Source organism: Agelaius phoeniceus, chromosome 2 (genome assembly GCF_051311805.1).
Source record: "Agelaius phoeniceus isolate bAgePho1 chromosome 2, bAgePho1.hap1, whole genome shotgun sequence".
NCBI classification, from domain to species: Eukaryota; Metazoa; Chordata; class Aves; order Passeriformes; family Icteridae; genus Agelaius; species Agelaius phoeniceus.
In genome coordinates, this window is record NC_135266.1 from 30268178 (window position 1) to 30294029 (window position 25852).

At 39.6% G+C, this 25852-nt stretch overlaps 1 protein-coding gene across 6 annotated transcripts; it reads right to left on the reverse strand.

Annotated features, from left to right (window-relative positions):
• Positions 1-3046: 3046 nt before the first annotated feature.
• LOC129135075 (interleukin-1 receptor type 1-like) lies at positions 3047-24021 on the reverse strand. 6 transcript variants are annotated; one of them, XM_054654959.2, is made up of 15 exons: positions 23890-24021; positions 22429-22510; positions 21526-21789; positions 20331-20473; positions 18379-18610; positions 16661-16850; positions 15557-15731; positions 14326-14391; positions 10366-10486; positions 8906-9051; positions 7970-8113; positions 6743-6907; positions 5092-6012; positions 3944-4227; positions 3047-3332 (listed from the first exon to the last, which is right to left on the reverse strand). In XM_054654959.2, exons 4-13 carry the CDS (start codon positions 20419-20421, stop codon positions 5636-5638), a joined length of 1707 nt encoding a protein of 568 aa, XP_054510934.2. In that variant the 5' UTR covers positions 20422-20473; positions 21526-21789; positions 22429-22510; positions 23890-24021; the 3' UTR covers positions 3047-3332; positions 3944-4227; positions 5092-5635. The 6 variants fall into 6 exon arrangements, with proteins under 6 accessions (XP_054510934.2, XP_077029519.1, XP_077029518.1 ...); XM_077173404.1 differs by adding an exon at positions 21964-21997 and having other exon boundaries at positions 3047-4227; XM_077173403.1 differs by having other exon boundaries at positions 3047-4227; positions 21712-21789.
• Between the last annotated feature and the right edge of the window lie 1831 nt (positions 24022-25852).

Genomic DNA, 25852 nt, shown 5'->3' on the forward strand with positions numbered 1-25852 from the left:
AAATGCACATGGGCAAGGACTGGTTTATAAGTAGCAAAACAGAGAGGGGCAAGGTGTGAACCCTGCACTCACCATCCACAGGAACCGGACCAGAGACAGTGCTGGAACTCTGGGTTGTGACCCAGATATTTTCTTCTCTATTTCCCCATCTTTCCTTCTTCTTCTTCCTAAAAGTTTAATTTGTTGTTGCCACTTGTTGCCACCAGAAAAGCTTAATCCACAAGCTGTTCAAAAACCACTGCTGCTACATGTTGTTCAAAAATGGGGAAGTTGCTGCTACAGACCGTCCAGCCTACCATGAAGTTTAAATCATTGTTGCCTGTACATGAGCCTGAAGGCTAATTGATTGCCTTTCTTTCACCACAATCTAGCACAAGGGTATCCCAAGCATCAGCTACCTCAGAGTAGGTGGTCCAGAACTGCCCTCCAGGGACCCACAATTATTCAGAACAAGATCCCCTCAGAAACTATGAAACCCTTTGTCTTCAGGCTGACTATTTTTTAAATGCAACTAAATTTCTAAATGCAACAACAATTAATCATTAAAACATAGACAATAGAAATAACAATTCAAAACCTATAACACTCCTTCAGGAATGCAGAAAGTAATTTTGATGGTAACAATAGCAATTTTCACATTAGCCTTTTCACATTAAAACATCTCTGAAAACTGGGGTTTTTTCCCACTTTGTGTATCATAGTTAACTGCTGGTTTTGCCCACTAGCTGCTGAGAAGCCTGCTACAACCCCTGCAGAGCTGGAGGAGTCTATCAAGACAAGGTGTGTGGGAAAGTTTCTGGGGCTCAGCGATGCTCTTCAGATGCACTGAGCCACCTTTGTTTCTAGAGCCATTCTAGCCAAGACAACTATCACTCTATCACCTACATTTGTGTGTTTATATGGACAAAAAATTAAGGTATCCTTTTTAAATGCAATTTAAAATTTGAAGAAGGGCAGAGAAAATAACCTAGCATATTTAAACAACCAAGAAATACAAATGCTTGATAAAAAAGTCACTCTTACTTAAACAACACCTTTGCTTTTTTACAGTAGGATGCATTTACTATTTAAGTAGAAGCTGAAAAGAAAATTGATATGTGTGCTGCCACAATATAGTTTCACCTTAATCATAATTCATTTAGATGACTAAAAATATTTCAATTATGCTATAAAAAAAGATCATATGACTATTAATTTCCCCTTTTGTCTAAACATAATAAAATAAATCCCATAATTAAAAATTACGTAGAGTCAGTCAGATTAATGTCTTACACCCTGTATCAGTGAATGGGCAGTGTATTCTTTCTCATCTCTGAAACACTACTGATAAGGACACACAATATTCAAGATTGTCAGTCAAAATAATAAATAATATGGTAATAAAAGTCAGCAGTATTTCTAAGTGCTAATACATTTAAACATATTTTGTTACAGCTTTGTCACGTAATGAAGACAAAACCATTACTAAGCATTTTGGTGTGTCACATTTACATTATTTCATCCTTATTTCCTAAATACTATTTCATCATTAACTTCTAGCGAAATCAGTGCACAAGGTTAGGGAAGTGCATTGCATTTAAAATCAAATTCCCTGCTGTCTGATGTACTAACACAAAACAAGCAATCTTCTAAAAAGGAAGATTGCCATTGCCTCCATCCTCCCCTCTTCATTTTTCTGGTTTCATTACTTTTTTTTTCTATCATGTAAGAAACTTCAGACATAAGGGAAAAAAAAAAAAGATTATACCTTGGATAAAAAAAAGATTATCCCAAGTTATACCTTGGGACAAATCACTCATACCTGCTGAAAACCTGAATCCAGCAGTGAAACCACTCTGCAGAAGAGACAGGCGCAGGAGCACAGCATTCCCCTCTTCACTGCCCCATATCTATGCCCTGGAGCCACTGCAATCAGCACGAGCCTGTGTGAGACTCAGGTTGGGAGGCAAGGACAAGTCAGCCAGACTACTCAGACTCACAAAATCATAGAGATGGTTTGGGTTGCAAGGGATCTTGAAGATTGTCTAGTTCCAAAGCCCCTGCCACAGGCAGGGATACCATCAACTACACCAGGTTGCTCAAAGCTCTATCTAAGCTGGCCTTGAACACCTCCAGGGATGGAGCACCCACAGCTTCCCCAGGAAATCTGTTCCAGTCCCTCACCACCCTCATTCCTGATATCTGATCTAAACCTACACTCTTTCACTTTGAAGCCACTCCCCCTCGTCCTGTCAGTACATGTTCTTGTAAAGTCTTGCCCCATCTTTTGTGTAAGTTCCTTTCAGGCCCTGGAAGACTTTTATTTGTCCTCCCCAAAGTTTTCTTTTTTCCAGGCTGAACAATCCCAACTCTCTCAACCTTTCCTTACAGGAGAAGTGCTCCATCTCTCTGACCAACTTGGTGGCCTTCTCTGGACTTGCTCCAGGTCAATGTTGGAGACCCCAGAGGTGGATGCAGCACTCCAGGTCAGGCTGCACCAGAGCAGAGGGGCAGAATCACCTCCCTCACCCTGCTGGCCATGCTGCTTTTGATGCAGCTCAGGACACAATTGGTTTCTGGGCTACCCCAACCCATACAACACAAGGGTCTGGCTTTCTTGAGCAGGTGAGAGAGTAAGCATTTGCCCCAGGGGCAGAGCAGAGAAGGCTGCCTCCCCACTGCTGCTGAGAAGCAATTGATATTTCCCCCATTTGAGGCTTCCTGCATTTCCCCAGCTCCTGAGGAGCTGCGGCAAAAGGCTGCTCAGTGTGGCACTGTTGAGGACCATGCCAGTCCCAGAGAGCAATGCAGCAGCCTTGGGGCTGCTGTAGCTTCACCTTGCTGCAAGGAGAGTACCAGAGAGAGCAGAGCCAAGCTCACAGCCTCTCTTTGCCCAGGCAGGGTGAGGTGGTTTGTGCTAGTGTTGTACCACAGCCAGATTGACTGGTAGCAGCCTGAATGAAGATCTATCATAGCTGTCTTGTTAAGCCACTGAGTCACAGCTGCTGCTTGCCATTGTCCATTCTCAGTCTGCTTTAGTGGAGAAAGAGGGCAAAAGAAACAGCAGTGTGTATGAAAAAAATATGTAGTGCCTTTATTAAATTTTAAAATGAACTCTTCCTCAAAGTGCCTTTACATAACACACATGAAAACTTTAGCATTATTTATATAAATATATCAAAATGAACAAGTAGTTTTTAAAAACCATTATTTTGGCTCAGTAAAATAACCTTCCATTCCTAAAGTTAGGGATAACAAGTAGCAGTTCTCCTTTCAATCTGTTCCAGTCAGCAGAAGTAATTAGGAGGATTGAGGTCGCTGGAACTCTGTTGGCTGGCCTGCATGACTGTGAGCTGTCAAGGTGAAAGCACAAAGTCAGTGTTACACCCTAGTTCTCAGAGTACAAATACCATAACGTCAGTGTCTGGTCCTCACATTTGATACAGGGATCTTCTTAAAGAAGAGTTTTGTGACCAAACCATAGTTTCTGTCCTGTTTGATTCTTCTATCAGTGTGAACCATAACAATTAGACTTGTTCAGATGGTTTTCAGTAACTTCAGGTGGATCTCAAAGCTCTTTTACCCTACAACAGGCTGCCACAGAACACACACCATATATAAAGGCAGACTGCATGAACAGCTAAGTAAATACAGCACTTCATGACTAGGACTGATCATCCCTTGACACTTCTCTTGTGACTAAAACACAGAATGGGAAAAGACTATGAGCATCTGCATATGTCTGTACATACATGACATTCATCAATAAAACACCTCAGTACCATAACAGTGTGAATTAGTCTGACATTTCAAATGCACTTTCCCCCCTTCCTCTAGAAATTAAGAGATTCTTATTCTATTTTGCCAAACACACACAACTCACAAAGCTCAGAAGGCACTGTCTCTCAAAAGCACTGTTTCTAGTTTCCAGCACACACTTAATTTAGTTGGGAAAAGAACTTACTTTCACTGGCTTTGTCACTTATCACCCAGAACAGTTTTGTTTGGTTGAGTATGGAGGCATAAGAAAATTGCTTGAGCCATGAAAGAAGAAAAGCCAACACTGCAGTGTGTAAATTAATAGATGAATTCTGAAGGTTGCAGAACATAATTTTTTTCAGACAAAAAAATGGAGATACCAGAGGGAAAATTTCTGCCTAATACTGTATTAGTAAGAGCCTTCTGTCAGAGCTTGGAAAGTGATGGAGGTTGACACAAAAGCAAGTTGCTTGTTTCAAGATAAAGGAGCTGCAAGAGAAAATATAGGTTGGAGTTTGAATGGGAGGAGAGCAAAAGTGCTGCAAGAAAAAAAGCTAATAGGACACAAAAATTCAGAGTTGCAAGCAGCAGTAACAGTCAGTTCCTGAGGCTTCCCTATACAACAAGATCTCACAACCTAAAAGCGTAACATTCAAGGACAGACTGAAATTACAGGGGGAATTTGGCTCTCATCTCCTGTTTCTATAAAAATAATAGCTATAAACATAGCATTAAAGAGGTCTGATGATTTTTTCTAATAATACAAATTAATTCCCTTCCCAAAAAAAAGAACTGATCATTGCAAACTACCTCACTGCCTCAAGTCAAACATAACTTTAGAGTTAACACTTCGGGCATACAAAATACTATTAAAAATATTTTAATATGAAAGATAAAGGATTCAACATTTTACACAACTTCCTTTCCCTTTTGTTTGGAAAGTCATGATTGCAGCCCTCAGCTCCTTACATATCAGAGCAGAGGGAAAGGAGAAAAGCAAGCAGCTGCAGGGGGTAACACAGGGGCATCTCTCTCTCTCTCTGCCCCTTGACATGGTCCTCAAGATAAGGTGGATGAAGTCAACCATCCTGTACCTCCCATGACAGACTCTGTGTCATTAACCAATTGTTCCACTTGGGTAAATAAATTTATTAAACTATTTAACTGGAAAGAAAAAGTTTTCTGGAGATTAATTTTTTTACTCGATACAGATTACAAAGGTATTTTTACAATATCTGCATGTGCCAAGTGACTCAAAATGGCACTGATCTATGACATGTAAAAGAGATCAAGTAAGAGTATTTAAGCTTTGTCAGGTTCAACAGCACTTTTAGAGGGCTGGAATTCTCTTACCTTTTCTCCTGGATGTGAATTCTGTGAATTCTCCTGGATGACAACACACTGATGCAGTAACATGGGGATTTATCTTTCCACAAACTGAACAAGGCAAATAACAAACTTGTAACAAAGAAAATGTTTGTGTCATTTCATTAAAAAAAAAGAAACAAACATTTACTGGCACCAGCCATGCACCTTATCTAATATCACAACAATAATTAGTGTAATTCCCTTCATATTGAAACTTTAATTGCAGAAAAAAAAAATCAAATTTTCTTCATTGGCTTCAAGTTTTTGACAATTTTTTGTTCATACAAGGGAATTTCACAGGATCATTCTTGGAAAAGTACTTGTGTGCTTCCTACATGTGCTACTGATATTTCTCAGTGTTCTGTTGATCCAGCCAGAAGTAAAAAAGATTCACATCTGTAGATGAAACTGTAGTACCTTCACGCCAGTAAATCTGGATGAGATTGCACAAAACAGATACATGGGACCTTCAGTCAATCCATCACCAACTGTGTGAACTGAATCAGTCATTACATTTCTCATTTGTTATTTAAGGCAAATTCAAGTCTTTTGGTAACAAATGCAGCTGTGATAAAGAGCCACTTTTTCTGGATGGCATCTGGTAGCACACTTTCTTCCAAAACCTGGTTCTTGCTGAGTGGGACCTTTCTGAAAAGTCCCCTTTCCATCGGATAACCCCATGCTTTTGCTTAATATATCTGATGGATTCTGGCATGGTTGCGTAATCTTGTATTTTTTCAAGTTCAATGAGAATTACTTGAATGCCATCTTGGATAAGAGCACTATGCATGGCTAGCTGCTTTTCAGACTCATCTTCCAGAATGCTGTAACAGGAGGGCTCTGGTACTAAAACAATTATCACTCTCCTACTTTGACGGATTTTTTCATCAGCAATGCTGATCACAGCTGTAGAGAAAAAGGTTGTGCAAAATTAAGGTTTTACATTTCTATTTTCTGTTACCAATATTCTGCAGCTGATTCATCAACTGTTTGATATTCAAGCCAACACACTTTACATCAAAACAGGATGTGAACATGCAAGCATTTACCTTGGGTTAGCCTACCATAGAAATCTGGCCGATGCAACACAATCTGACCCCATCAGAGTCTATATGTCTATATCCTTGTTTTGCAGGAACAGAGAAGAGCTACCAACTATCTACTACTTATCTTGCTAATGCCATTTTATTACCATCATAGGTACAAATGCAAAAAAAACCCCAAGTTCCAGAACTGCAGGAGCTTTTTACCTTAAACAGTCTGTTTCTGATGTGCTCAACTGGTTTTGTTCCAGTAAGTGAAAGAGGAAAAAAAGATTCCCCCCATCAATGGCATTCCAGTCAGTTAAGTCACAAACAGTGAAATATGGTAAATACCATACAAAAACCCATGGCTAAACCCTGAGAACAGACTATTGCATTTTTTTCAAGCTGAAAAATTTAAGCAGCACTTTAGATTCTACTTCTCTGGGAACCCTTCCTTCTCAAACCACTACCAAAATCCTTCAACTGTAAAAAAAAAAAAAAAAAAGGTTCATTTGATATTTGATGATGAGAGAGATTTAGATTCCCATCTGACTGCTTGTTTCTCAGGTCAACAAGAAAACTCAAGTCAAATTTGTCTTCAGCTACCTTACCTTCTCCTGGTAAATCATCTCTCCCAAGTATGAAGAGCTTATATCCACACTGCCTTTCTAAGACCTCTGGCAGAATCTTCAGGGCAAAAATATCTGATGAATACAAGCAGCTTTCTCTGTTCTTTGGATACAGAACATAAGCATCATAGATCTTCTCATCTGAAACTAAGGAGTGAACAATAGAACTTCCATAAAAATAAATTCTAAAGATACAAGAGCAAGCAAGCAAACAAGGGAAATCTCTAAACTCTGGGGGGTTTTCCCTTACTTGAATCATTGTTTTAGGTCCTAATCCTCCTATATTAGCTAAGCATGTAGGATTATACAAAGCCTGAAATTTTTGTAGGATCAGGCCTTCTAGAATTCAGGATGCTGAATCTGAATAGGCAAAAGAGACCTGAAAAATTAAGTTGAAACTTTCTCTTTTGAACAAAAAACAAAAAAGTCATCACTGAAATATTTGAAAAACAGTGAACCTAGTGGTACAACTGATACTTAAAATTCTATTTGCCATCATACTCAAGGTGGTGTTGCAACCTGGAGTTTCAACCACAGCGACCACTTAGACATGACAACAAAAACAAATTAAGTGTCAAATTTCAAGATCTTAATTGTTTTGGTTATTTTTGATCAAACTTTTCAGAAAGACATAATTTAAAGGACTTTGAAGAAAATCTAAGAGAATATCAATACCTCCACAAGATACATGGCTAGAGAAACAGAAAGTATCTCCTCTCAGATGGCTGGAAATCACCCATACTTCAGCATACTCTCATAGACAACACCCTTTCAACATTATTTTGAATGCCAGGAAAGCAAAATTTCCAGAAAGTAAAATAATCAGAAGTGCCTTTAAATAGAAAACTACACCAAGTTATATTTTCCCTGTTTCATCTATAGAAAATAAAAAACACATAATACTTCTAATGTGTTATTGCTTTCTGTAACAACAGTAATTAAAAGTGATCTGAAAAACTGCTGTCAGAGCAGTATTCAAACCACTAGGGTGGGTCTTCAGTAAAAGAAATGATAGTTCTGGATTCCTGGGAAGTTGCTCATTTTTTTTCCCAGCTTTCTTCATCTGAATTAATTCTAAACATCCTGAAAACAATATTATCCTTTCAAAAACCCCAAGGAAGACCAATCATGATCCATGAGAGTAACTCACTGCTTTGCAAGTAAAGGTGGGAGCTCAGAACAACACTCAGCACTGTTACATAAACATACCTTTTTTCCCCAGGAAAGGATGGCAGGAGTCCCGATACCAAAGCACAATATCAATTTTGAAGATCTTGTAGATAAAGAGAGTAAAAAACACTAAAAATACCAAGGAAATTCCTCCTCCAATTAAGTACCCCTGAATGTTTCGAGCTGCAGCAGCACAGAATAGGAAAGAAAACAAATAAAGTACAACTATAAGCTAGAACCGGGGAAAGACAAGGATTGTACAAAATTGTTTAATCATTAAAATACTTTTGTTTTAAAAAGAGTGAAAAACAGGACAAGCTGTTTAATTTATGCTTTCTGACATTACTGTTATTTGATAAGCCTACTTTTATCTTTCAGAGAAAAAAATACTTCAACAATATGATAAATGAGGCTCCTCTTCAGCTGAAACACCAAAATAAAATATTGACACATAACCCAGCACAGCAGTAGAATGAGAATTCTTGTACAAAATTCTATCAGTCGGAAATCAAGGAAGTCTGAAAGGTGGGGAGGTGATTTCCTGACCTAATCTCCCCAGACCAACTAGCATTCCATTGTCTCTGCCTTCAATGACCTGTCAGTGAACCTACTCATTTACTGTCATTAAAACACCCCCCACAGACTGCATGTTTTAGTCAATGCATTAAAGAATTTCTGAAGTTAAATCCTACCCTGACAATCTTTATGAAGAAATTATAGTCATGTAAGAAGTTAGAGTTCATATTCACTTTCAGTCCCAAAATACTGAATGAGAGAAGACAAAGCAAATCAAAAGCATTGTTTTCTTTCATTTTGCTAAGAACATGAGAAAAAAAATTCACAAAGAAAGGTACTGAGATGCACTGCCCATTTTACATAAAAGCATATCACACAGCTATAATTCTAATAGGGCATAGTCAAACTAACTGACAAGTAAGTCAATGATCACCATTTTATCAAGAAGAGATCTCTTACCTGGGTATTCTAATTTGATGTAGGCTGTAAATTGTTGAGAACCATATATGAAGTGGCAGAAGAACTTATGAGCATAGTCCTTTACTGTCACTTTTGAAATGTTAAATTTTGTTCCAGATACAGCAAGTCCATGAGGCAACCCCTCTCTGTCATAAGAAAAGGTACAAGGAAAACATCTGTACATAACTGCATATCTATGCTGAATATGAGACAGATTCATCTATCCACAAATACAAAGATATTAATTTTTTTATCCCTATAAACCTAAGAAGCTAGTGAAGCACAATAAATATACCTCTGTAACTAACAATTTCATGAACTAAAAACATACTGGGATTAATTGTTTCAGGTTTTTTTGGGGTTGAGTTTGTTGAGTTTCCCCCCCCCAAGTTGGACAGAGTGCACCATTAGCAGTGTTGCAGGTGACACAAAACTCAGAGGGATGTCTGATACAACAGCCAGCATCCAGAGGTACCTTGACAGGATGGACAAATGAAAAAAAACCTCATGAAGTTCAAAGCAAAATGCAAATCCTTCATATGAGTAGGAATAACCAGATCCCAGGCATCCTGGACTGCATTAGAAAATACGCTGCCAGCAGGGTAAGGGAAATGATCCTTCAGTGATTTTCAGCACTGGTGAGGTCACACCTGGAGTGTAGGGCCAGTTTTGGGCTGCCTAGTACAAGAGATGGATGGATTTGCTGGAGCAAGTCATGTGCAGTGATGTGACAGAGAAGGAATTGGACATCTGTCATACAAGAGAGCAGGGACTGCTCAGCCTGGAGAAGAGAAGGTTTGGGGGCAGGGGGTGGATCTCATCAATGTGAGTTAATGCCTGATGGGGGAAGGCATGGAGAAGGAGGAGCCAGGCTCCTTTCAGTAGTATCCACTGACTGGACATGAGGCTATGAACACAAATTGAATGACTTTCCCATCTGAAATTCCACCTGAACACTTTTTTACTTCAGGTTAGTCAAACATTGGAACCTAAATGTCCTGCAACAAGAGTTTCTGCCTTATGTTCTTGAGGATTAGCAGCTGTGTCTGTACTTTAAAAAGGACCATTTTCACAAATAAAAGTACGTTGGGTGACATTTTATTTTGGAACAATATATCCTTCCCATATTAATGATAGAGGACAGGCTTTAACGTACTATTAAAAAAAAAAAAATCACATAAGGAAAAAATACATAAGTATTACAAAATTGTATTTCACAATAGTATTATAAGAATCTACATGATTGCTTCATTCTATTTGTATCAGACACATTATTTATAATAAAATGTTATTATTTTAAAACCAAGCAATAAGAACATACTTGTGTTTGATACAGACTTCTAATCAGCCTTTCAATGACTAGTGGCAAAGTAGTCTACTTTATAATGAATTCTCTGCACATTACTGCAGACTACTTCACCTACATATGCACTACAAATTCAATGTATAAGGATACTTACTCATAAAACTGTTCCATGTAGGTTTCATCAAAGATATCAACATCCTCATCATTAACTTGCCAGAATGGAATCAAGCCATTTATGCCACTTGATATGTTACACTCCATAACTACATGAGAGCCTACAAAAAAACAAATGTAAACACAGAAACTGAAGGTCCTGTAATAGGAGCAGAATCAAGTGATGAGGGAATAGCTGGGAAAAGGAGTGATATAAAAGCAATCTACTTACTTTATGAAAAGCAAAGTCCTTAAAACTCATCCATTTGTAATTCATATTTGGATGTCTACAATCTGGGTATAAATTCCATCCTAAATATAAGTGTCTAAATGTTCACATCTACATACAAGCTAGGTGTCTAAGCTAGTAACAGCGTTCATCTCTGCTGAAGTCCACTCACATTAAAGTAGATACCTTAACTGAATGACTCTCCAGACTCCACTGAAAGATCTCCAGGGCTTGAATCAGTTGCATGTACACCTATGGTGACATCTGAGATGCTCTCAAGCATCCAAGGTATCCATATGGAGTTGTCAGACAGGACTCCAGATCTTCAAGAAAACCGCACTGCTAGAGTAGCCAGACCACCCAAAACAGCACTCTTTGTGTAGGCACTGAATTGAGCTCCTGCTGATACTGGCCTGAGTTAAGGACCTCAGATCATATGCACATACCCATGCGCAGACAACCTGGGAGCTGAATCCCATTCTTAGTGACCTTGCATATCTTTATACCAAATCAGGATCTTTTGGCCAGCACTGTCCACTGGGTTGGTTTCTGAATATTATCACACTTTACCTCCAGAGCAAGCTCACCTGTCACTCAGCTCCTTTGCCACCAAGAGTCCAGATCTTACAGAACACCTCAGTATTAAGCAAGCCAATTTGCAAAATGTATTTATTGCCAATGTACCTCAGTGAGCTCCATGTACAGGAAGGTAAGCAGCTTTCTTGGATTCCTTTCCTTCTGTATTTTACCCATGGAAGTTAGGATTTGATAGCAGAAGGTGGGCTCTCTCAGCTGGCCTATGTAAAGATCTTAGTCTTTCATTTCCTAGAACCGCATCAGATCTAGATGCTTCCACCAAGGGATGGTCTCTAACAAAAGTATGGAATAAACCTTTAGCTCACATGGAAAGCACTTACTTGAACAAGAGTTCGCACAGAAATCAGAGATGCTCCCCAATCTCTTCTTTCATGTCCTTCTACCACAACAGTTAATTTTTTTTAAGATGTGGTTTAGTGCATTGCACAATTATTCAATAAAACCCCCTCAAGCATTCCATGCCCACACATTCATGAATGCACTGTTAAGTTTCTACACCACCTTCTGCCACTTCTCATTGAAAAAACATATATAGCTGTTTCCATACAAGTGTTCATGCAGCTGCTTAGAGATTCTGCCCCACAGCCAGACATGCAGTAGGAGGTTTTATTTTTTTCCCCCAGTACCCCATTGAAGGTACTGGACAGAGAATATTGAATATTTGAATGGCAACGTCATTTTAAAACAAACAAAACTAAATCTCAAATTCCTTTAAGAAGTGTCCCCCCTACGTGTTCCTGTAATAGGGAATCATTTGTAGATCTCAGTTGTCACAACAAACCCACTTTGTGGCTGGAGTCTCCTTTTAGTCTCACCTGTGGCTATTACTCTAATGTCTGTAAAACAATCAAGGTTTGCTCATCCTAGGTGGTCCAAAGCACCTAACAATACACCAGCACAACTTTTAATTAATGCTGTGTCCAAGCTGTAACAAATATGGACCAAATTCTACAATAAGGAGTCTAAACAAGTTGTCCCATAACACAGTCTTAATGACTCAGGCTGAGAGTCACAGCCAGTCCCTGGACTAATAAATTGCTCAGAAAATACTATCAAGCATTGAAAAAAACCCCTGACACTGCCTTCAGTAAATTTAAAAGCCTGCAGATCAGACTCCTCCTAAGTAGAGGCTGCATCAGTAAGAACTTTTCTGAATTAAATGAGATAACTACCATCCAAAACTGGGGATGAGATTTACATGATACTTTCATGGGTGGGAGATACAGTACAGAGAAGTCCGGCTGTAACATTACTTCATTTCTTCCATAGTTACAGTTACAAACAAAAAGTCAAGTTTTCACACAAAAATTAGGGTTACGTGAGGTAACATAAGGAAAGTCTCCCTGTATTATCGAAAATCTGGTGAACAAATTTCCTTAACAGTGAAAGAACTGAAAGTTTTTCAGGCATGTATTTTTTGTAATGAAGACAGAGAAGATACAATTACCAGAAAAGAATGGGCTGCTGAGTGATTCTAGATTACTTCAACAGAATTAAATAACCATCTGAAGATCACGGGACTGTAAGTTTTTAAAATAATAGTTTTTGTATCAGATCCTAAATATTCTCACTGTTTTAAAAAAAAGCCTTCTGGACTTTGGAAGATCATAATTTCTGTTAAAGCACAATCACAGTTCTGGTCAAAATCTACCAATCCTCACCAAAACCTGGCAACTTCAGAATAAGTCTTTATCTTTCACAAGCCATTGAGGCCAAAAAGAAAAGAACAGAACAAAAAACCACTAAAACCCCAAAACAACCCTAAACACACACACACACACAACCCACTAGTGTTTCAGTGCTGTCCAATTTAACAACATTCATACTGAAAGTTAGAATTGGGACAGACAAAAATGTTTCACATGATACAAAAAGAAACATGAAGCTTTAATAGGAGAAAACAACACTAGCTGCACACAATTTACAAGCTTAATGTCAGAAAAAGCAACAGCAAAAGTAGATGTGTTATGTGAGAGATTCCACGAGGGTGATGCACGTAAATTAATCCACAATGCTCTGGCCTGACCTCCCATGTGGTGTTAAGAGTCCAAATGCAACCTTTGCTCAGAGCTTCTCTAATGATCTAATTCCTCAAAAGATTACAAAACTGTTTCCTGTACTAAGAAATTCTAGTAAATAGCCAATTACGCTTCTCCAAAATCAGTTAATGCCCTTTTAAGTCAAATATTTTGTTTGAAACCACCCCCTTTGATACAAAATGATTTTTAAAAGTGCAGTTTAAGCAGCTCCAATCTCATTCTCCTGGACTTTGTCAGTAGAACACAACTGTCTGATATGTGGTGCACTTTAAACACGTGTAACTTTACTTGGGAAAAGACTGCAACACCATATACTTGGCCCAGAGAATTACAAAACAATTGAGGTTCTCTTCTGAAAGCGAGGTCTTCAATCTAATTTCCTGCTCAAGGTATGGCCTGATTCTGAGGTCAGATGAGGCTGCTCAGAGACTTATTCAGTCAGGTTCTAAAACCTTTAAAGACAGACATCACAACTTTTCTGGGCAGCCTGCTGCACTGCCCAGCTGTCCTCTCTGTGAAGAAGTTATTCTTTATACCCAGAATCTCTTATTTAATAAATTTCCAAGATAAACAGTACCTGGGATATGCATCAACTAGCAGCTCACTGTTTCACAAAACATCAGTATTCAAAATCTGTATTACCCTAAAACAAGGAATAAAATCCAGGTTGTGGAGAGGGAAGGGAGACAGGAAACATACAGGAAGAAAAAGAGCTACTGAACAGGTCAACTGCCAACAATCCTAATGCGCTACATGTACATAAGCCATATTTCCACAGATACTGAGGATACATCAAGACACAAACACTGAGAAATGGTAAAAAGGATAGATGGAAATAACAGAAAATAAATAAATGCATCCTGCACAACATTGCTGGTCAAGAGACTCCAATCTTAGGCAAAGTTACCTCCCCCCAGAAATTATTTGCGGGAATCACATTCTATTATCTATCCTCTGTCTTCCAGATATTCTCAATCCACATTCTTATCCCCCAGTCTTGCTGAACTCTGTGGAACTGTTCACATATCTTTTTAAAAAGACCAGGAGCTTATTTGTTTCATTAAAGTTAATGATCTCTTAAATAGTCACTACTTACCGAGTTCTACTTCAATAGTATTGTTCCTTGGATAAATAAACTCTGGTTGCATCTGCAGTGGTTTTTCTAACCAAAACAAAGAAAAATAAAACCTTCAGGCAGGAAAAGATCCACATCTAAGTTCAACTGACAATAGTTTTGGTTTTACAGTGGGTTTGGTTTTATTGTTTGGTATTATTGTAGTGCCATACTTACTACAAGTTTCAAATTTACAACAGAAATGTCTCATAAGATATTTGCTCTACTCTCTCCAAGTTATTCTATTTTAGCTTCCAAGGTAACAGAAAAAAAAAAAACAACTTTAAAATGCTTTAAAAAAATCTCAAATTTACTGGCAGCAGACATGAAAGTAGCACAAAACCAACAAACAAAGACAAAACCAAAAAATGCAGTTAACTTCTTTGGAGATGGATAAGGAAGAGGAAAAGGGTTGTATCAATGACTTCCTAGATAAGATGAATATTTTTTTAAATAAAAGTTTAAAAAAACACATACTTAAACTGGGCTGGAATCGTATCATTCTGCACGATATACAGATTTGTTGCAAACAACCCACTGTTCTTATATCTCCTATATAAAGTCAGAATTTTGGTTTAACCTAAAAAGATGGACCTGCTTTCTCCAGACAACTATTCTGATAGGACTTTTATCATGTTACTAGTCAGGTCACCAGCAACATTGCCCACGAAGACATAATCACAATGGTAAGTGCAATAAATTACACTACTGGCAGAGTGACAGCAGAAAAGCACAACCAAGTGCCAACAGAAGCCAACCCCTTCCAGAGGAAGATTTATTAACTTTTTTATTATTTATACAGCTTATCACATCTCCTTTCCCATCAATGGAGAAGCAAGTTCACCAACAGGGCTTCAAGCAGGTCATTTGCTGTGATAGTCTCAGGAAAAAAAATCATCTATTTTTAAGTTTATTTACTTTAATGGTGCACTATTTGTTTTGACAAAAGCAATACCTCCACACCAGGAACCACTGCTTTCTTCTAATTCTCATTCCTAACCCTGCATTACTCATTTCCCCATGACAATTCTTCCTCAAAAGGAATGCTCAAGGGTAGCAACATACCACACTGTCTTTCAATTTTATGTTCAGGAATAAATTAAAGACTTACAACTCTAATTTCACAGAGCTGAAAAGTAGCTTGCCAAATATCTTATGCCTGCATACAGATGTTTACAGCAGAACCAAAAAGAGAATAACCTCATGCTCTCACCTTTAACTTCCAGACTTATGGTTCTTGAAACATTAAATTGTCTTCCCATATATTTGTACACCATCTGGCATGTGTAGTTTCCTCTGTCTTGCACAGTTACATTACGAATCAAGACAGCATTTTCACCCTCTGCCAAAAGAAGTCGCTTGTCTTCAAGAAATCCAGGTTTACACTCCTAAACACACCAAAGGTACCTGTGACTTAAAGGGAACTAAAAAAATCTGACAAACCAGTTACTGTACTCTACTGATGATTAAAATATTTGGCAAACACTGAGTTCTTCGAAAGCCATGATGTGGATTCTTTTCCAAGCATTACTACAGTCTAACAAAGTCTGATAACACCTTGCTCATTTGCATTTTAAAAAAAAATCACTGCAGCCAACCCTTTTCAGACGCTGTGCTTTAGTTCACAGCTTGACAGTTTTCTATCTCAGGTGTAGTAGAAGTTATTACACATGTAGCAGAGTTTATGAGAACACATTCCTCCATCCCTACTTCTCTATGATGAAAGAGCTGCTGTAGCAGTGCCTCTTGCTGTTTGGGTGTATCCCAATTTCTGTGGCAATGCAAACTCTGGGAAAAAAAGCTTCCTTCTCCTCCTTGACCTGCAAGCAGTGGAGAATCTCTTCACCTCAAAAGATGTATAGGTGCTGCACATAGGTTATTTAACATGTATAGGCCCATGTAGCTGCTTTAATACCAGCATCAGAATTAGGAGTTGAACTGTTTAGATTTTTACCTTAAAACAGATAAAATACATGTTTTCAAGCTTGCACAGTTCTACAGAGCACTTTCATAGAACCAAAGTAAGCAGCATAAGAATACCACAGCATGATCAACAATGCCTAATATTCTGAGAAACTGAAATAATTATGCAAAGCCTTCTACTTACAGAAACATACAAGTTTTAAAACGTATTATCTACATAAAATCATCAAAGGATAAACCAGAATTGCACAAATCTTATTCGCACTCATGCCACACTCAAACTGTAGAGAAAATAAACATTCCCTTCCAAAAGCTGCTTTTCACAGTTACTTCATAAGACATTTTAAATAACACATTTTCTATCTTGTATATATGAAATATACATGCTCAGTACCTTATACCAATGTACTTCAGGCTGATTATTGTCTTCATTTTTAAATTGTTCTAGATCAGGACATATAACCTTTCCAGTATTCGCGCTTGTCACTTTTTGTTCAAACTTCATTTTTCCATTAAAACACAATCCATTATCGTTCTTAAAAACTGTTAAGTTTATAGTTTTTTTATTAGAGTGGTTAAGGCTCCTGTAATTAGAACAGCAGACAAGTCATGCAATTAACAGTGCATTATTTCTAGCAAGTCAGGGAGAGAGACTTCAGCATCTCTACCAGCCTTTCCTCTATAACACCCCTGCTATATTCCCTTAGTTTGTAAACACCATCCTCAGCCTCTCAGCTGCTGTTCCAGGTGAAGAGATGGGAATAAGCTCTGAGTTTGTGTTGTGAGCAGAAATGGAATTTGCTTTGGACACATGAGAAGGGACATCAGGACTTCTCAGAACTGCAGTTAAGGCTTAAGTGTCTGATGCACAAAATGTTGCTTACAGTTAATATGACTGAACCTTAGCAAGTTTTTTGTTCTGCTGATATTATATAAGCCAAGGATGTGAGGTGCCCACAGGAACACATCTCATATCTCAAGTAACTAAAACCATAGCAGGAAAGGCTAAATTAAAATTATGTAGCTGGGTAGCTTTGAATGGATTACATGTATTCTGACTTCCAATTTTGGTTTCATGGTAAACTCCAGTGAAAGAATGTGCCTGCGACATTGGAAGTTTTTGCTGATCATTCACAGCCCAAACTCCTCCAGCACAACTCTATGCACACCAGAACATGTAACTACACACTCCTAAATCAAATTTAGGGCCACCTGAAAAGCTTTTATTGGCTATTCTCAGTGTGTTGTGGCAACAGTATGAAGAAAGGAACATTTTATGTATGTCTTCCCAAACTTAATTTCCTGTTCAGCACACACTGAATTTCAACCATTGTAAAAAAGATTTGACAACATAAGTAGTGAAGTCCAGTGCTTGGCTAGATTAATCTAGCCAGAGCTTAAAGTACTAAAAAAGCTAGATATAGATACTTTTTAAATAATCTATTCCTTCTTAGTTCTCTGTGCACTCAGATTATTTGAGTAGTAGTAGAGACACATTATTTTCAGTCTCTAAAGCTGTCTAGCACACTTCTTTGCCCTTTTAATGTATTCTCATTTTTGACCAGTAATGAAAATATTTTAAAATAAATCATAAAAACTGTTTTCAGCCTTTTAACTTTTGGATTTCTAGTAAGACTTCCAAAAAGTTGCTAAGGTCTCCAGAAAGTCTGTGTGGTGATAAAATGCACTGTTTGCTCCTCTTAGAACTTTCCTACATTTAGCCTTGTCCTACAAAGAAACCAGTGTTCTTCTGATCTGTCAGTATCAAACAACAGTTTGAACACAGGAAAAGCCAAAGAGGTTAAGGCATTTTCCTGTGACCTTACACTTCATCCAAAACAAAGCAACCAACCAGCCCCACAGACCATTTTTAGTACTGTCATGCTTTAAGATAAAGAGAGTCTTCTGTATGAACCACTTTTGTAGTACTAAATGCATGGAATAGCAGAGAAACACAGGCAGCATGCAGAAACTAAAGGCATGGTGAAAACAGCACTTTCAACTGATCCAAGCATTTTACCTAAAACAAGAAGTTTTGTACACTCAAGTTTCACAAATTAATTATCACACTTGCAAATTATCATACTAGCAATCCATTGTTTCCTTCCTTACCTTACATTGCATTCATAAAGTCCAGAATCTTCCAGCATAGCAGGAATAAACCAAAGCAAGCCCTCTCGCTGGTGGATCCTGGCATCTCTCTCTGTGGTCACTGCTGTAGCACTACCATTTTTATACCATGTCAAATTGTAATCAGAGTGAAGCACTGGCAATGTAATTATTGGGCAAGTAATAGCTATAGGCTCTCCAACAAGCACAAAGTAATCACAAATAACGCACCCTTCTGTTAAAAAAAAAAAAGAAAAAAATGAAAAAATAGCAGTACTTTTAATTTCTATACTTTTATGTTTAGGAAGTATTAATGCCCATTCCAAGTTACACAGAATTAGAAAAACTTTCTGTAACAATTTACCATTAAAACATCACAAGGCTATTATTTTTTGTTTGTTACCACCTTCCAGTTGAGAACATGATCACATATTTTACAAACTTAAGGCACAACTTCCCTCTTTGTAGTAGCCAGCAACAAGCACATGCAAGTCAAACAGCCTCACTGCAAAACAGAGTGTAAGATGATCCACGGGATTCATCAGGCAACTCCAAACTTCCCAACTTACCTGTCATGTCCTTATTATTTAACCATGCTAGTACTTTTGCAGAATTGCCAGATTCTTAAAGTAAATACTATCTATGTAAAGCACAGTGCAAACAGCAGCAGTGCAGAATTCCTGACAGTATTCTGCCACTAGGACTGTGGGGACAAAAACAAATCAGGGAAAAAATTTGGAGAGAAAAAATATTTAGATTAGTAAGTCTTGGCTATAATGTATTATTTCCTTCCTACATTTATGCCTTTAACCAGAAGGCCCATTATTCAGAACATCACAGAAAAGGCCAATGTAAACATAGTTTTAATAACTATGCCTGTGTAACAAGCTGACAGGACACAATCATGCAGCTTAGCAAGCATCTCTCTTAACACCAGCCAAAAAAAAAAAAAAAAATCAGAGAAAAAGGACAGATATTGCAAGAAGTTATCAAGAGCCCAAACATGCAAACAAAAACTTAATGGAGAATATTACTGTAGCACAAACTGAGCTGACCATTTGGCTATAAAGCAGATTGTAAAACTGTCAAGCTTCTGCATGCATTTGTCTAGAGAATCTGTGGATGCCCCATCCCTGGAAATGTTCAAGGCCAGGCTGAATGGGACTTTGAGCAATCTGGTCTAGTGAAAGGTGTCCCTGCTCATGGCAGGGGGGTTGGACTGGTGACTGATCATCTTTAAGGACCCTTCCAATCCAAAGCATTCAGTGATTTTATGTCCAACACTGAATGTTTATGAAACTGCAAAACATCTGGTTGAACTGATTTTACAAATCTTGCTGAATGGCTGTACAAATACAAAGTAAACATATTCAATTTCAAAATAAATAAAATCTTCACTAATCTTTCTAATATCACTGCCTTCCCATTTAAAGACTTCCAAGTAAGTCTCCATATAGTTCAATCTAATTCAGACATTAGTATTAGACTGCTTATACCAAGAGTAGCAAGACAAGCATAATTAACTTATGTAGTTTTAAACTTTACTGAAATACTAGACCTATCATTACAAATATTACTAATTTAATTGTAAAGAAAACTCAGCCTTACTGCTTTCAGAACTAGACATACAGAATGTCTCATGAAGAAGGCACTCTATAGTTAACCTTAGGTCAAGGAAGTTTATCACTTTGGGATTTCGGCATAAGAAACGTGGAGAGGCTAATCAAAGCCTCAGAGCCCTAAATTAAAAAAAAAATTATCTCCATTTTTCCATGACATCCCCAGTGAAATTTGAACCCAGCAGAAGCATCCAGCTATTGTCAATATGCTAAAGCAAAAACAAACCCCAAACTCACTACTTGTTCTCAGTAACTCTTTCCTACTAAATACACACAACTCATCTCATGCAAATTTTCTTTTTTAAAATGGCAATTTCAACAGAGCATTTAACCTACCAGCACTGAAAAGAGGTATCAGTACAATGAGATGACCAATGAGCAAAAATATTGATGTCATTTTTTGCTGCAAAGCAGAAGTTTTTTCCATTGGTGTGGTAAGAGTGCTCAAGCTGCACTGCCCTCTGCACCATGCATTACTCCTTAAGAAAAAAAAATCAGAAGAAGCATTAGTCATCTTGGGGAGGGAAAACATGGATTTGGTAATTTAGCCCCAGTTACTGAAGATTTCAACTACAGCAACTCTTGGCCTTCACAAACAGCTGCTCAGTTTTCAGCTTTCTACTAGAACTTTTCCTGGAACTAGAACTATCCCAATAGAATAACTCTTGCATAAGTGTAATAGTCTTTTACCAGCATAGTTAAACAAAAAAAAAAAAAAAAAAAAAAACACAACAAAAAAAAAAAACCCTCAAGCAAAGAAAAATTATGCTAGCATAGTGATTTAAGCTATACTGCATAATTTAAAAACAAGCTTGATTAATTTACTCTTCTTTCCAAATGCTTTCAGGAGTCACAATCACAGAGATGTACAAGGTTTCCTTCTTTGAACTGCTCTTACACAGCTGAGGCAGCTTTTAAGAACAGTAACTTGCAGTTCTTTGCAGAAGGACAAGCATACTCTAACTTCATTTTCATCTGCCACTTGAAACTGGCATCTAAAGCCAAATATCTGTGGAAACCACAGCTAATATGAATTGCCGCAGTCAGACACAAAAAAAAATGTCCATAAATTGTAGTTTCAATTCACACCTCAGGTCTTTTTTTCAGTTTTCTCCAACAAAGACATGACTGAACACACAACCACTGCCCTCATAGCCCACAAGTGAATTCTATGAAACTCTGAACCTTAATCAAGCCCTGCTTCCCTCTCAGATACACCAGCATTTTTTTGGTAAGGTGTCATCAGAGATCTCCCCAAGCTTTCTACTGTCAACCTAGTGGCAAACAATTAAATCCTTCCCCTTCTGGCAGTCATTGTAGGCTAAGATCTGCATTCAGTAGCCTTGCCTTTCCTCAGCTTTTGATTGTTTTGCATGCTGCTGCCTCTCACTCTAAAGCAAGCTGGTTTCACATGTAGCATTCCATTGCAAAACATTTATTGCACAGGTCCTAGTTAATATTTGCCTTCTACCCAGCCACAAATGGCAGGAAGCAGATAAGTTATTCCATGAAAAAGTAAGCTGTGACTAACTTTTATATCCAATGTAATTCACTTCAGTCACAAATGAGCCAAAGCAGTTCCTTCTTTTGAAGCATTTCATATGCAGAAGTGTTGGAGTATTAGTGAGGGTCACACAGTGCAGAGCTCAGTAATTTAATATAACAGCCTCCATGTAAATAGCTCTTTTGGACAGTTTATCTGACTAAATCCTCATACCACAGTGCTTATTTAGTTGTCTTGCTTTTCCTGTAACTTGCCAATGAGCAGGTCATCATTTTTGGAGTTTCAGTTTACCTGTAAAAAGCAGAGAAAGGGAAAAAACATTTTACAAAACATGTAGTTTGGACAGCAGCATACACATACAAAACTAGATTTTCTACAGACATCATAAATGTAAAAGCAAGAGCATGCCCCTGTACATTAGAGTGATGACTTAAAAGAGCAACAAAACTTGCAGTAGAGAGTGACCAAGAATTCCAAGTATCTTCCAGAGAAGGAGTTTCTGCCAAAAACAACACAATGTTACACATCTGTCAAGCAATCTTGTAAGAAAGGTTCAACAACTAAAAGGAAATAAATACTTAAATTTAGGGCAAGATAATAATTAGCATTATAATAAGGGTATTGGGACATTGACACAATGACCACAAACTTTAGTTCTTGTGTCTCCTTTCCAGACAATCTTGCAAACTGCAGAAAAGTTGTATCTTTAAGACAAACCCATTGTCCAGGGCATTCTGGTGAAGCTACATCAAAATGCAGTCAAAGAAGCCTGCAATAGTTAGGTCTTTGCAAGCTAAATTCCAGTTCAACTTTGAGACAGTATAAACTGTTCTAAATCTGAAGTGTACTTGTTCAAACTGGAGACGAGTGTATCCAAACCCCAGAGAAAAAGGCAGCCTTATCAATATTCAAATAAATTGAAAACAGTACCTTCTTTCAGTATCAAGTGTAAGGCGTTAATTTCACAGTCCATACTTTGAATATTTTTCTATGTCATTTTAACTCCTGATACCTGTCAATATGAAGTAATGAGAATTTTAATGTGACACATTTTTTATTTAAATCCAAATTAAGTTATTAAGTATCCAGTAACATTCTCCATGTGCTGTTAGGAGGCATTTAAAAGAACCTGAATAGCTCATACAGACAAGATTATATTTATCAAAAACAGTGACGTAAAGTATTAAAAAAATAATGTCTTAATCTCAGGAGGAGAGGAGAAACCAGTAATACCAAGAAATAAGTAACAGGCGTCTCATTTGTCATAAAATATGTGAATTAAAATATCTGAATTAAGGATTCTGCATTCTAAAATACTTTTCTGCAACTTTTGTACAAGACCTTTTAGCCTGTTTTTTAAGGATCTAAACATGTGCAAATGGTCCAAGTCAATTAAGTGGACGGTGCTGCATTTCTGAAAAAGAAAAACAAACACATCCTGCACCTTCCTCGAGTCCCTGAAGAAAATCCTATAAACCTAAGAGCTGCTGCTGGAAGCACACTAGAGCCTTGATTCAGCTGGGTAACTTTTAATGCATCTCTCCTCCCAAGCTGTGGCTCCCCAGGCTGCTGCCAAGCACCATCAAGGCTGTGACCAGCACAGGTCCGGGACTGTCAGAGCAGCAGCTCCTTCCTGGGTTGGACACAGCCATCTCTTTCACCCAAAATCTTGCTCTTGTCACTCAAGCAGTTAATAAAGAGCCCCCGTCTGATCACCGTTATGCAATAAATAAATAGAGAAATAGTTTTTGTAGGGTTTTAGCAGGTCAAGAGGATTTGCGGCAAGCATTATCCCGCTTCCTGTTACAAGTACTTTAAAAAATGTGGCAGCGTTAGCACTCCTACAGCCTTCGTTTGTCCATCGTACTTCCTACCTGAGCTTGTACAATGTGACACACAACGAGGAAGCAGACACACAAGCAAAATAAAAAATTACTTCCACGGAAGATATTTGGGGCTATAAAAGCTGAGAAACCAGCAGCCACAGAGATTGGGAGACTGCGCCAACACACCCCGCAGAAATATACACGGCCTCAAAACACAGCTGAAAGCAACAAACCCAGGGGCTCGGTGCTGGTTTTCAGGAAGCCATCAGCACTGCACCTCACCTGGCCAGGGCACCCCGACCGCCCTGGGGGCGCCGGCCCGGGGGAGCCCCCCAGCCCCGCTCTCCACACAACCAAGGAAGGCAAACGGGCCCCGGCGCGGCAGGACACACGCGGGGAAGGAAAAGCCCGGCCGGCCTCAGCCTGCACCCCTCAGCCCACTCAGCCTCCCTCCCCTCCCCTCTCCTCCCCTCCCCGCCACGCAGGCGGCACTGGAAGCCGAGCCCAGCCCAGCTCAGGGACTGAGCGAGGCGCTGTCCCCACAGCGCCCACCGCCCTTCCTCACCTCCCTGCGCTCTCCGCCGGCTGCCCCTGCCCGCTCCACTAGCGGGGCTGGCGGGCAGGCAGCACTCCCCACCTCGCCCGGGAGCCACGGCCACCGCCCCCGGACCGGCCCCAGACCGCCCGTGGACCGCCCCCGGACCGGCCCCAGACCGCCCGTGGACCGCCCCCGGACCGGCCCCAGACCGCCCGTGGACCGCCCCCGGACCGGCCCCAGACCGCCCGTGGACCGCCCCTGGACCGCCTCCGGACCGGCCTCAGACCGCCCGTGGACCGCCCCTGGACCGCCCTCGGACCGACCCCACACCGCCCCTGGACCGCCTCCGGACCGGCTCCACACCGCCCCTGGACCGCCCCCGGACAATTCCCCGACCGGCCCGGCCGGGCTCGGCGGAAAGGGTCACAGGCGGTGAATGGCAGCTGGGAGCCGGCCAGCCGTGCGGAGCCCCGCCGAGTGCCGAGGGTGTGCGGCACCTGACACAGGGCGAGCTGGCCGTCACGGCGGCCTCCTGTGTGGCCTCCTGCGAGGCATCTCCCCGCAGCTTGGCTAAGCCCGTTTTCTCGGGCATCAGCCCGCTTCCTTTGGCCGTCACTCCAGGGTTTAGCTGCCCTTCAGGCTGTGATTCCCTGGGCTGACGAGCTGACTTCAGCGTTGTTTTCGCTCAGGCTGCCCTGGGGGCTCATGGCAAACCTTGCCTGGGCTGACCTTGGAAAGAAAGCGCCCGGCTTTGCTGCAGAGCAGAACTGATGCCCATTCGGCAGCCTGGTGGAAACGGAGGCATTTCATGCATTCAACGAAACAGATTGTACCTGTGCACCCCATTGCACCCAGGGCATGCCAGGTTCTATCATGCCTGCTCTGGGAAACTGTCACACAAGAGAAACCAGTCCCTGGCAGTCCATCACCCCACTCATGAAGTGAGTCCAGGCACTGTCACATCTGTCTGGTACTCACCAGAATAGGCAACGTGAGTGTCTGCTGCCACCATTCCTGTGTTCCATCACCTGAAGTTGCTCACCTTCTCTTTTTAGAGCAGAGCTCTATTTGCACTTCACCATGTAAGCTGAACCTGGAAACAGATGATCTTTAAGATTTCTTCCAAGCCAAACCATTCTTTGATTCTATGATTCTAAGTGTTTACTTTTTTTCTGGTCTGATCAGCTATCCCTTCCACTGTGGCAGGATATCACTTTTTTGGTTCAAACAATAGTTTCTTCCTTCAGGTTTGTGTAGAAACCCTATACAGTTCTCACTGTTTAGTCTGGTGTTAAAGCTAAACTTATTCAATCAGAAATTGAATTTTCCAGGGTGAAGTTTCCCTGGAATTGTTTCCTTGTCCATAGTTTTCAGAACTTTTCCCCCTGTGCTTGCCTTCATCTCCTACATTTTGGTTCCCATAAGCTTGCTTTTATTCACTCCTCAATACAGTAGGGTATTCAGTGATTGCTTATCCCTGCATCTGCTTTTGTTCAAGATCCACATTCATTAACTTTATTTACATTCTAGTTGAAGTAAACATACATTTTAATAGGAATAATAAAAATGCAATGTAACAAGAAGCTTCAACTTGAGGTTTGAACAATTTCCAAATGAGTGTGAAAGGACTGTCCACTTGATTATGAGTTTAAAAAAATGTGGGAAAGCATGTTTTAACTTCTTAAATGGTAAACAAGAGCTGTGATCCAGACTCACAGAACCATTACTCTTTTCCCAGTGGAAAGCTTGGACTTTTTTGTAGTAGATGGGTTAGCTTTCCTCCCTCTTGGTTTCAACACTAATTTGAGGAAAGAAAGCATTCTCATACTGCTTCTTCCCTGTTTTCAGTATCAGGATGAAGGGCTGGCTTGAGCAATGGAGCTCTCAGGGAGGAAAGCTGTGAAATGTTTACCAGCTCATCCGATAATATAAATGGGGAGAAAACCTTTTATGAGCTAAAGGAGTAAACTTCTGTTCGTATTACTGTGTG

Coding starts and splice junctions, on each gene's coding strand:
- LOC129135075 (XM_077173403.1), bottom strand. CDS start 20,421: ATGGAAAAAACTTCTGCTTTGCAGCAAAAAATGACATCAATATTTTTG. Junction 16,851..18,378: donor CTTTATGAATGCAATGTAAG/GTAAGGAAGGAA, acceptor TTCTAATTACAG/GAGCCTTAACCACTCTAATA. Junction 6,908..7,969: donor TCCTTTCCTGGGGAAAAAAG/GTATGTTTATGT, acceptor TTCACTCCTTAG/TTTCAGATGAGAAGATCTAT.